The following is a 12,900-nucleotide window of genomic DNA, read 5'->3' on the forward strand; positions in this document are numbered from 1 at the left end:
TTTAAAACTCACAAACTCAAAAAATTATAAAATCGTATATCAATATATTACCTGATATTACGTTAGAATCACGGTAGATATTTTTAACGATATGTACCGGGTGTCCCACTAAGAATAGCTCTTGGCTGTATCTCGGAAAGTATTGGCCGTAGAACCTGAGGAAAAAAATATTTATAACTAAAGAGGCCATGAGAAATTGCTGGAAATTGTTTTCAAGTTTGTAGAGTGGCCGCTAGAGGGCGCAACTGCTATGGCAAATAAGAAAATGCAATTTTTCAAAATTCTGCCTAGATAAGAGCTACTATGAATAATCTTGCTGCTGATCTGAAATAAATCTGCTTCATAATCTTAAGAAAATTTCGGACTTTTTTTGTTAGAACCATTTTTCCGTATCTACTAAAATAAAGTGGTGGGGGAAGGTTAGATCTGTTTTTATTTAAATGTTAATAACTCCGGACTAGATGACGAGAATCTAACAAGTGAGGGCTCGTTTGAAAGAGCGTTTCGTACTCTATATAAAGCCATATAAACAATAATAATATGCCTTTAACAGTAGACGCTAGAGGGCGCTGTCTTACAATTTAACAAACAATTGCGGGATTTCCCAAAAAAATTAAATATAACGGTATATGTAATTTCAGCTGATTGTACAGAGAAATAAAAGTTTAAGAAGTCAGTGAAAACTGCATCTTTTTTTTACAAAATTTGCCCCTAACTATCTTATTTTTATAACATGGTATCAGTAGCCCTATATATTATGCCCATTTTAACAAAAAGATAAGATAGAAACAGTTAGTTTATTTTAATATCAACGAAATATCAGAATACCATAATACCAGATGTATTAATATCTAATAATTAAGATAGTTGGGATTTATTCTTGGTTTTAGGCCAGCAATTTAAAACATAATAATTAAAAGTTGTTTTTATTTCTCACGTACGTTTCAACCATTCTTAGGTCTTCTTCAGAAAATTATAATTATTATCTAGAAACATAATTCAATTTTAAATATACAATTAAATAACACTCTAAAAAAAACTTACCAAATACATATACACATAACAATATAAAATCATTATAAAAATTTAATTAAGTATTACACATAACATATTAAAAAACAAACAACCACATTACTAGTACATGTCAGACTCTAAAATAAATATCATAATATTGAAATATACAGCTTGTTTAGATATTGAACGTCTTTTTTGTCATTAATAAAATGTGAGTTTTTCTGCATTTCCATCATTTCACGGAATTCCCTTTTCTTTTGGCTTACTTCTGTTAATAATATTTTGGTCTCGTCAAAATTAAAAGAGTGCTTTTCCTTCAGTTCATGGTTTGTTAGGGCGCTTTGATTTTTTTTGTCATATTTGTGCCCTTTTATCCTGTTTTCTAGGTATGGGCTAGTTTGTCCAATATATACAGAATCGCAATCATTACATGGAATCTGATAAACGATGTTACTTTTTTTTTGTTTTTTGGTGTTTTAGTTTTTAATTTGCTAAAGATTTATCTTATTACATTGTTACCTCGATGACATAGAGTTATTTTATGTTGTTTGAATACATTACTTAGTTGGTGTGACAATCCACTGATGTATCGCATAGATATGAATTTATTTTTTTTGGCTTTATTTTTGTTTATAATGTTCCCGGAGTTGTAAAATTTATTAATTCTATTTTTAAAAATGTTTTCTATAAGTTTATTTGGGTAATTGTTTTTCTCTAAAGCTTTTCGCTTTGTTTGTAGCATTTTTTCTATACTCGGGATCGGATAAACTTATTGCTCGGTCTGCTAAGCCTATTACAACAGATTTTTTCTGTGACATGGGATGGTTTGAATTGAAATTTAGATATCTTGAAGACCATGTCTCTTTTGTGAACCATTTTGTCCTTAGGATTCCATTTTTATTGTGAATTGTCACGTCTAAAAAGTTGATCTTTGATTCGACCTCTACTTCTATTGTAAATTTGATGTTGCTATTGTATTCGTTAAATTTATCTAGAATTCTGTCCATATAATCTGTTGGTATGGCCGTTAAACAATTATCAACATATCTGAAAAAGAACGGAATACGAATATCTAGTTTTTCCAATACACTTTCTTCTAAATCCTCCATTACTATCTGAGCCACAACGCTGGAAATTGACGCACCCATAGCGCAGCCATCTATTTGTTGGTATATTTTATTATCGTAAGTAAAATACGTAGATTTCAATGTTGTTTCGACCCCTTTAATGAACTCATCCTGTGGGATGTCAGTGTATTTTTTTATTTGATCCCATTTTTTTCTTATTATTTGTGAGGCCAAATCGATAGGAATGCTAGTGTACAGTGAAGCAACATCCAGGGATATTAGCTTGTAACCGTTTGGTATTTTGAGATTTTTAAGTTTTTGTTTGAAATGTTGCGAGTCCTTTAAATAATATTCGTTTTTATATGCAATGTTACTTAATATATCCTTTAGGTACTTCGATAATTTCTCAAACGGAGATTGCACGCATGACACAAGAGGACGTAGAGGAACTTTATGCAATTTAGGCAACCCGTACATTTTTGGAGGTATTGCATTTCTAATCATTAATCGTTTTGCTGTTTCTGTAGGTATATATTGATTATTTTCCCATTTTCCGACAATATCGTTGTTGTTTTTTTGGTAAATATTTGTTGGGTCTCTCTTGATTTGTTTGTAAATTTTTTTGTCGTTCAGTAAATCTTCCAAGAGATTACAAGAGCACATCAAATTTACAATGGAAGTAGAGGTCGAATCAAAGATCAACTTTTTAGACATGACAATTCACCATAAAAATGGAATCCTAATGACAGAATGGTTCACAAAAGAGACATGGTCTTCAAGATATCTAAATTTCAATTCAAACCATTCCATGTCACAAAAAAAATCTGTTGTAATAGGCTTAGCAGACCGAGCAATAAGTTTATCCGATCCCGAGTATAGAAAAAATGCTATAAACAAAGCGAAAACAGCTTTAGAGAAAAACAATTACCCAAATAAACTTATAGAAAACATTTTTAAAAATAGAATTAATAAATTTTACAACTCCGGGAATATTATAAACAAAAATAAAGCCAAAAAAATAAATTCATATCTTTGCCATACATCAGTGGATTGTCACACCAACTAAGTAATGTATTCAAACAACATAACATAACTCTATGTCATCGAGGAAACAATGTAATAGGACAAATCTTTAGCAAGTTAAAAACTAAAATACCAAAAAACATAAAAAAATAACATCGTTTATCAGATTCCATGTAATGATTGCGATTCTGTATATATTGGACAAACTAGCCAACACCTAGAAAACAGGATAAAAGGGCACAAATATGACAAAAAAAATCAAACCGCCCTAACAAACCATGAACTGAAGGAAAAGCACTCTTTTAATTTTGACGAGACCAAAATATTATTAACAGAAGTAAGCCAAAAGAAAAGGGAATTCCGTGAAATGATCGAAATACAGAAAAACTCACATTCTATTAATGACAAAAAATTCACAGTCCTTTACAAAGATGCAACCGGGGTGGCATTGAAAATGATGAATAAAAACGTAAAAATATGATTAGTGTTAATATGAGTGTATTACATACATATGTTTGTTTTAAATACAGACACCAACAAAAACATGGATTTAAAGATTCCTGAAAAGTGAGTATTATTAACGTGAAACCGAACATTATCAGTAATAATGTGATGCGATCATACCTGTCCATAAAACTTAAAACAAACAAAAGCAAATGTAGCAAACATCAAGGTTAACACTTATTGGTGGGTCATGATCGATGACAGATCATGATCAGATAAAGAATTCTTACGGGAAGTTACACTTTACGATATAATTTTTAACTTTGAAAGGCAAACTACATTTAAACACAAAACTTTTATTACCTACTGCTGTATCTAAAGGGCATTTTTTTAAATTACTACTAAATTCAGCCGCGCTTCTGTTTTTCTTGGCGTCACGTCACAGATTAAGAGGCCCACGTTTGCACTACAAAGCGATGCTGCAGACCACTAGGTAGATCGGTCGTAGAAATTTATGTTATACAACTTGTAGTCAGTCTACACAAATGTATCAAAGCTTTTTCTTTTAAAGGTATGTTCAGATTTTTTAAAAGAAATTATATAGAGATCAAAATCACTAAGACTTAAATTTGATATGAGGTTCTTAGTTTTTAACTAATAGTGGCGAATTACAAAATTCCTTTTCAATGAAAATTAATCAGTTCAAAATAAAATAATTTAATAAATTACTAGTTTTTTCCCGCGACTGCGTTCGCATTACACCTCGAATCGTTCATGCATTGTTTTAAATGATTTTTACTTTGCTCTTTGAATATTTTATTAAAAAAAAAAATGTTTTTTTATTTTCATCTTTTTTTTTATTTTGTGCAAAAGCACTAATGCTCTCTTTGCCAGGTTATTTTCTATTCTTTGAAGGATAATTGGGGAAGATATATTTCGTCATGATGTCACTAAAAAGCTCCTTGTATAAAATTTTTGTAGCATAACTCTGGTTTTATAATGTTATAATTTTTTTTTTTTTTTTTTTTTTATTTTGTTTTTTGAAAAACTCTGTATAAATTTCCTTAAATTCCTTTTTTATCTTTGTGCCAATTTTTATGTATATTTTTTTTTTTTTTTTTTTTTTTATATAAATTTTACTAACTTTTACCCATTTGGTTGACCAGTTTTCAAAGGAATTTCTTCCTAATTCTTTTGTAGGTTTTTCATTCTTCTAGACCAAATAGTAGGGAATTTTCATACAACAAACTATTCCGACATAATTTTACTCTAAGAGGGATGAATTTCCTAAAACCTCTTTGTGTAGCTCCAGTGATTACTGAAATTCACTTTTTTCAGTTTTATAATTGGTATTTATTATAAAGTTTCATAATTAGTTTTTGAACATTTACTGGCGTAGTGTAAGTAAATCAGTAAATGTGAGCATTTACTAGTAATTTTTGATATTCGGTAATTTCTGGCTTTTACAGTAACACATAGAAATATGTTCACCAAACAAATAATATCAATAGGTTAATTATTATAGTTAAAGGAATTATATTCCAGAATTCTTTCGCACTTATTAATTTACATCCTGTATACATAATTAAAAAAATAAAAGATGAATATTAATTTTTGAAATATGTTAAAGCAATAAAAAACAGTAAATATTTCTAAAATAACAAGTCTTTTATAACATTAGCGGATTATTTATTATTAAATAAAAGTGTCAATATTTGTCAAAAATTTAATTAAACAGTAAACAATAGGTTTTATAGCACATATCATTTCGTACGATCCACTGTTTTGCATCTATATTTGCGTATATTTTATAGTTATTTTAAAACGAACAAATAAGTTTGCATTTATCAGGCTTATTATAGATGTTTATCAATGTTTAAACAGAGACTAATAAAGAAATCATAGACATAGACCTCGACATAGACATAGAACTACTACGTATGTTTGGAATCAAAATAAGGTTCATTGGACACAATTTACTTCTATACAAAAGTGCTTCGTTTGTCCGTTAGAAGGCATCAAACTTTGAAAAAATAAACACATTTTTAAGATATTTTGTGATACTACTAATATAAAATCTCATTTCATCATTTTCGCCAACTAGATTATGAGCTCATACTAAATTTTATGCGCCTACGTAGCTTGATGTGAAAAGAAACATTTTTTGTAAGTCACCTTCGGATAAACATTTTTTTTTCCTCAAAAAAGTATACGCGGTAGCGTTTTTTTAAAAGAAAAAAAAGTATTAAATACTAGGAGGAACATTTTACGGTGGAGTTGGAAAATATTTTTATTAAAATTTATGTAGGGGTGGGAATAGTTTTCACCCTTCCTGCACTTTTTCTTGATTTCTGTGAAAGTCAAATATTAAAGCACTTAGCAACACATAGGAATCTCAAATCTCATTCAAACCGGAATAATGTTGCTTAAAATATCTTAAAAATGTGTTTATTTTTTTAAAACTTGAAGCCATCTAACGGACAAACGAAGTACTTTTGTAGAGAGGTAAATTGTGACCAATGAATTTATTTGCGGTCCACGGAATATTGAGAGGCAAACTGTCGAGCAAGCTGTAGTTTCTGTTATTTTTTGTATGTCGCCTGTTACTTTATTCTAGAAAAATAATTTAACGATCAAAAGAACTTACCTGAAGTTCGATCGAAATTATATGAGGCATCCAGTCCAAAGATGTTAATTATTTCACCATGTAGTCGGCCAATTCGTACTACGCGCCACAATATTTTAAAGACAATTTTCCTCCCCACCTTTTGGTATCTCTGGATGTCGTCCGCTCAGTCCTATATGGTCATTAAGTTTAAATACAGTTATTTTCAATTTATATCCGCTTGGGAGGGTAGGGTGGGACTTAACATCTTTGGACTGGATGCCTCATATAATTTCGATCGAACTTCAGGTAAGTTCTTTTGATCGTTAAATTATATTTCGGCATCCAGTCCAAAGATGTTAATTATTCACCATGTAGATGTTTAAAGTTTCCTAGGAATATGAATTGAAAATTAAATACCCTTTTTCAACATATTTATTTATGAATTAGTCAAACAAAAATACAATTTATTCTGTCAACTTGACGACATTATTAATGATTCACAGTAAACAAAATATGTGTATTAGAATATTAAAATATATAAGGATATAACATAACATTATAAAAGTAAGAAAAATGAAATTGTAAAACGAAAATGAAATTTAAAAGAATATATATATATATATATATATATATATATATATATATATATATATATATATATAACAACATATATATATATATATATATATATATATATATATATATATATACTCTATATATATATATGTATATATATAATCGTCAAAAATTGCCTCCCTATATTATACTTAACCATTTTATGATTTCAAAATGCTTAAAGCAAACTTATCGTGATTTACAAAGGGGACGGTTGTAGAATCTAGCAAAGTTGACGAGTTTTACTCCAACCTGCAGAATCCTTTAATTAAATCGAATTGAGACACCCGCTCTCCTAGCAGCGGAAGTAGAAGCATGACGACTTGAATGAGGTTTAAAAATATTCGTATCTACCCCCAGACAGAATTTAGGGTACTTTTTAAACCCATCGACTTAACGTTTGTTTAGAGGCGATACGGTGTGGTTTCTAAGGAAGGTTATAAAGAGATAGTCGTCATTATCCTTCCTTACTTTTTCAGTCTCCTGGATATATTTCTGTAAACAAGAAACCACGCACAATTCGGGAAATTCATTAAATTTTGGAATCATTAAGCAAGGTTGATTAATATTTATGTTGGATGTCTTAATCCGATCTTCAATTAAAATTTGAACACCACCGTCATCATACGGTAGTATATTTTTTAGTTTAATGAGAGATATCGTTTGTAACCTTTGGCCGGTAGCCAGGATCAAAAGGGTTACTAACTTAAATGATAAGCTTCTTAAGGAATCTGCAGGGTTGTTTTTGAAATAGTCCAGAACTCTTTTAGGATCCCGCGGTAAAGTGTACCTAGGTTTTGGTGGCCTTAGTCTTAAAACACCTTTCATAAATCGTTTTAATATCAAATCATTCCCTAAGTCTCCCGGAAGTATTAATGATAAAGCAGCTCTATGGGAATTAATTGAGCCATAAACGCATCCTTTATTATCTAAGATTGATTGGAGAAAAGTTAATACTTCCGCAACCTTAGCTTGAAAAGGGTGAATCTTTATACGATTACAAAACTCCCACCAAAGCTTATAGGTCACTCCATACTGTCTAATGGTAGCATTAGAAATTGAGTGTAAAGTGGTCTCGATAGCACATTCTGGAATGTTTCGAAACTTCATAGATTTCCGGATAGTCTCGATGCTACCAATGTAAGGTTCGCCCACAGTGGGTGGCACTCCTGGCTAAAGGGACAAAGCAGTAAATTAGGATCAGGTGTAAACCGGATAGGCTTCTCTAAGGAGAGCTTCATGAAAATTGGAAACCATGCTTGAGATGGCCAATATGGTACTACCAAAATACCTTCCGCTTTATCCTTGATTATCTTTTGGAGAACCCTCAAAATTATGGCAAAGGGTGGAAACGAATAAAAGTAAATATTTGACCAGCAAATGGTAAACGCATCACATGAAAGAGCCTCTGGATCTCTCAACCAAGATACATATTTAGGGCATTTGTAATTGTTTCGGGATGCAAAGAGGTCCACCTCAGGGTTACCGAATTTATTTTTTATTTTAGCAAATGCGTAATTTGCCAAAGACCACTCGGTTTCTGGTTTTAAAATTCGTGATTCAGAATCGGCTTCCCAGTTGTCCTTCGTATTTACATAAGAAGCGAAGATCCATATATTCCGTTGCTCGCACCATTGCCACAATATTCTGGCCATGGTATTTAAATGCTTATACTGAATACTACCCATGCGGTTTACACATGCTATTGCGGTTGTGTTATCGCATCTTATTAGTATATTGCAATTTTTTAGATTTTTAGCGAAGCATTTTAACCCTAGAAATATTGCTTGCAATTCTAAAAAATTTATGTGATATCGTTTGTCTTCTAAAGTCCACCAACCATGTGTTTTTTCTCCGTTGCAACAGGCGCCCCAGCCCGAAAGGGAAGAGTCGGTAAAAATTTCAACTCAGATGAATCCTGTTTGATATCGTTACAGGCCGTTTTAATATTGTCCCGCCACCAAGAAAGATCGAAATTTAGTGATATCGTCATTTCGCATCGAAATTCATGTTATTTTTACGAAGAGCGGTTAACTTTTCCCTTTCTAAGGCTTTAGTATATAGGAATCCGTACTTGATAGCAGGGCATGCAGAAATCAATAGACCTAAAAACTGAGCAAATTCTCGTATTTTCAGTACTTTTTATTTTGAATAAGCAGAAATGCACTGATGGATTTTTGTTCTTTATCATATGGAAGCTCAATTTTTTAATGTGTCTGTACATGAAAAAACAAAAATCGAGGAATTTGGGTAAGTTGTCGATGGATTTTATAGAACTTTTCTCCCAAGTTAATCACAAACCCTAGAGATTTTAAGATATCTATGGTAAATAAAATTTTGTTTACAATCTCCCAAATGATTCCCCGAAAATCAGAAAATCATCGAGATAATTTACACAAAATGACTTCTTTAGATCTCAATTCTTGTAAAACTGGTTTAAGAATTTTGTAAATGCATGCGGGGCAGAACGATAGCCCAAATGGAAGACATGTAAACTCGTAAATTTGGTTATTAAAAGGAAAACCTTAAAAATTTCCGATGATGTTCAGATGTGACTGGTAATAAGAAATATGCGTCCTTTAAATCAAGGGTTGCAAGAAACCAATCTTTTTGAATCATTCTCAGAACTGTACGCGTGTCTTCCAGCTTAAAGTGTGGAGCATCTACGTAAACATTGAAATTTTTTAGGTTAAGAATGAACCGTTTCTTCCCGTTGGCTTTTTCGGCCAAAAAGAAGGTAGAGAGAAATTGATCAGGAAGGTGGTCACATTTTACAATCGCCCCTTGTGTAAGCATTTTCGATATTTCTATAGAGGCTAATTGCTGTTCCACAGAGGACAAGGGTACTAACCTTGGAGGTGCCAGTTGAACAGGCTTTTTATTTAAAGGTATATGGTAGCCTTTAATCCATTTTAGGATTAAGGTATTTGACGTTATAGTAGTCCACTTTTCATAAAACCGAGAAAGCCTACCAGCAGATATATTTACACTTACCTTATCTACTTCCTTCTCCTGTATCTTTCCTTGTAAGGTTGTTGTCGTGTTTCCTTTGAGGTTTGCCCTTTTGATCCCGTTTCCCTCGGAGGACGGGTCGGGCGAAACCGGTTTAAATTACCGTAGATTTGATGTCCTTTCATTTGTCGCCCCCCCTCCTTTTTTGGAATTGCCTTGTTAAAGCCATGTATAGATGGGACCGCTTTTAGGTCCTTACTTGCGGCTTGTATAGATTTTGCTGTTTTAACCTTTTCGCTCAGATCGGAGCCAAACAACAAATTTGATGGTGGGCATTTCTCCAGTATTTCTTTTGTTTCCTTATTCATGTAAGGAAATATGAAGCTGCGACGTGCCATCGATAAATCATGGTACAGGTCCGCTAAAAGGCGTCCTGCATCTGACATACACGGAAGCAGAACGTCTTTCTGTGTACTAGGTAGATTTTCCTTATCAGATAAAATATAATCAATGCCTTTACCTAGAGCAGCTATTCCTGTGCCTAATTTTGTTTGAAATCTGATATATGCGTCGTCCTTCTTCCGCATATTAAGGGGGATAATATTTTAGATTCTGGGTTAATTGCCGGAGGTGTTAGTAAGGGACAATTAGACGGTATTTTGTATTTTTGTATTAATTTGGTACATTCGTTTTCGAGTTAAACCATTGGTAATAAAGTGAGTCCAACGGCTCGCCAATGCCGGAATGTACGTGTCCCGCCGTCGCCTTGTTCAACACCTGGATCTTCCCCAAAAAATATTTAGGACATCCTCTCTGGCAGTTGAACGTCATTATGAATGACTACTGCGTCGTGCAAAGACGCGTCTTCGTCCTCTATTAGTGAAGCCATGCCGCTCGGGCTATGGGCAAAACTATCATTTGGAGCGTTTGCCGAGTCGCACGGATCTCGGGCTGCACTTCGTGGAACGCTCGGCGATCGCTGTCGTCGTGGTGACGTGCCCCGGAAGAGAAAGAGCGCCTTATGGACGGAGATCGTAGATTGGAGGATCGCTGTCGGGTCCGCGAGCGTGACCGCCTCTCCCTCTCTGACTGCCTTATCGGTAGCGCACGCGCTAGAAGGTGATCGCCGTTGACGACGAAGCACCGAGGCTGACCTCGAACGGGCCTTCCTATTACGCTTACGCAATATTTTTTCAAGCTTTTAGACGTTTTAATAGCTCTTTATTGGGTATACTAGTGTCTCCAGAAGAGTAAGATTCTCGACTGGAAGAGCTACGTCTACGTTTCTTTGATTTACCCATGCTAAAAGCGATTAATATTACGTAAATATGTTATACTTACGTGAACGTCTCGAGCAAAGGTATCGGAGGGTTACACGCACTCGCGTAGCACAAAAAGGCGAATGACCATATAGGACTGAGCGGACGACATCCAGAGATACCAAAAGGTGGGGAGGAAAATTGTCTTTAAAATATTGTGGCGCGTAGTACGAATTGGCGGACTATATGGTGAAATAATTAACATCTTTGGACTGGATGCCGAAATATAATACCTATTATTTTACTTTTTATAAAAGAATATTAAGTCATACCACCAAAAATTATAATTATAGGGTTTATTTTTATACTAAATAAATTGATGTCTTAAAGAATAAGTTGAACAATAGAGATTTAATAATTTTCATAATAATTAATTATTACCAATAAAATAAAATGTCAAGGAAAAAATATATCTTTAGAACTCAGTAAACTGTCAAATGAAATGTTTCGTTTAATAAACTATAGTGTAGAGCCGGTGGCATTCCTCTTACGACTAACTCAGCGATCAATTTTAGGGCTTAGCAGTATTAGTATTAAAGAAAAGTGTCACTATTTGTCAAAAGTTTAATTAAACAATAAACGAGTTATTTTATTGCATAATATATTTGCCTATGATCCCTTGTTTGTTTCTATATTTGCGTATATTATTATGCATGTTTACCTAAATCTAAAACAGAATTTCAAAATTTTTCTAATTAATTATTAACAATAAAATAAACTGTCAAGGAAAAAATATATCTTTAGAACCCAGTAAAATCGAGAGCATTCTGTCAAATGAAATGTTTCGTCTAGGAGAATTAACTATAGTGTAGAGCCTGTGCCATTCCTCTTACGACTAACTCAGCGATCAATTTTAAAGCTTAGTTGTATTAGTATTAAATAAAAGTGTCAATATTTGTCAAAAGTTTAATTAAACAATAAACGAGTTGTTATATTGCATAATATAATTGCATATGATCAGTTATTTGTTTCTATAATTGCGTATATTATTATGCATGTTTATCAAAATCTAAAAAACAATGCAGAATTTTATAATTTTTCTAATTAATTATTAGCAATAAAATAAAATACCAAGAAAAAAATATATCTTTAGAATCCAGTAAAATCTAGAGCACTCTGTTAAATTAAATGTTTCGTCTAGGAGAATAAACTAGCGTAAAGCCGGTGGCATTCCTCTAACACACATCAATTTTAGGGCTTAGCAGTGGAAATAGTGCTGAGCATCATCCTTAATCTTGCCAACTGCGCTTCGTGGGACGCCCGGAATTCGGATAAGACCGATTCGGTGTCCATCAAGATCGGGCTCCTCGTTACTGTCCTTAATTTGGGCGGGGTAAGTTTTATTTAGTCTCAGGAAATCGTACTAATTAATAAGAATATCGAAAGAGGTTAGGGTGCTGGGACTACGTAAAGCTTACCCCTCAAATCAGAACAGTAACGAGAGTGATATATCAGAGTGAAATCCACAGTTAGCTGGAATAATGATGCTCAGCATAACTCTAACCCAAAATGATGTTATACCACCGGCTTTATACTAGACGAAGCTGACCAGATACTGGATTCTAAAGATATATTTCTTGGTATTATTGCTAATGATGGTAAAATTACTTATTGTTAGATTTTGACAAAATGCGTAATAACGCGATGCTAGAAACAAATAACTGATCATACTCTGATACTCCATGCAGTATAACTGACTCGTTGTAAACGACAAATATTCGACCCAATACTAATACAACGAAAGCTGCGCTGGTGTACGTAATGGCACCGAGCTCACTATGGTGAATACTCTAGTGCTCTCCCGTAAGGTTCTAAAGACTATATTTTCTGACAGTTATTTTGTGGGTAACTCGAGGGT

General features: G+C 33.0%; 1 protein-coding gene across 1 annotated transcript; it reads right to left on the reverse strand.

Annotated features, from left to right (window-relative positions):
• Positions 1-1,706: 1,706 nt before the first annotated feature.
• LOC115878915 lies at positions 1,707-2,795 on the reverse strand. Its single transcript, XM_030895525.1, has one exon. The coding sequence runs from the start codon at positions 2,793-2,795 to the stop codon at positions 1,707-1,709; it is 1,089 nt and encodes a 362-aa protein (XP_030751385.1).
• Between the last annotated feature and the right edge of the window lie 10,105 nt (positions 2,796-12,900).

The sequence above is a fragment of the Sitophilus oryzae genome, unplaced genomic scaffold (genome assembly GCF_002938485.1).
Source record: "Sitophilus oryzae breed Bouriz unplaced genomic scaffold, Soryzae_2.0 scaffold_1536_pilon_pilon, whole genome shotgun sequence".
NCBI lineage: Eukaryota > Metazoa > Arthropoda > Insecta > Coleoptera > Curculionidae > Sitophilus > Sitophilus oryzae.

Excerpts from the sequence above, each read along its gene's own strand:
- LOC115878915 (XM_030895525.1), bottom strand. The coding sequence starts at position 2,795 with ATGTCTAAAAAGTTGATCTTTGATTCGACCTCTACTTCCATTGTAAAT.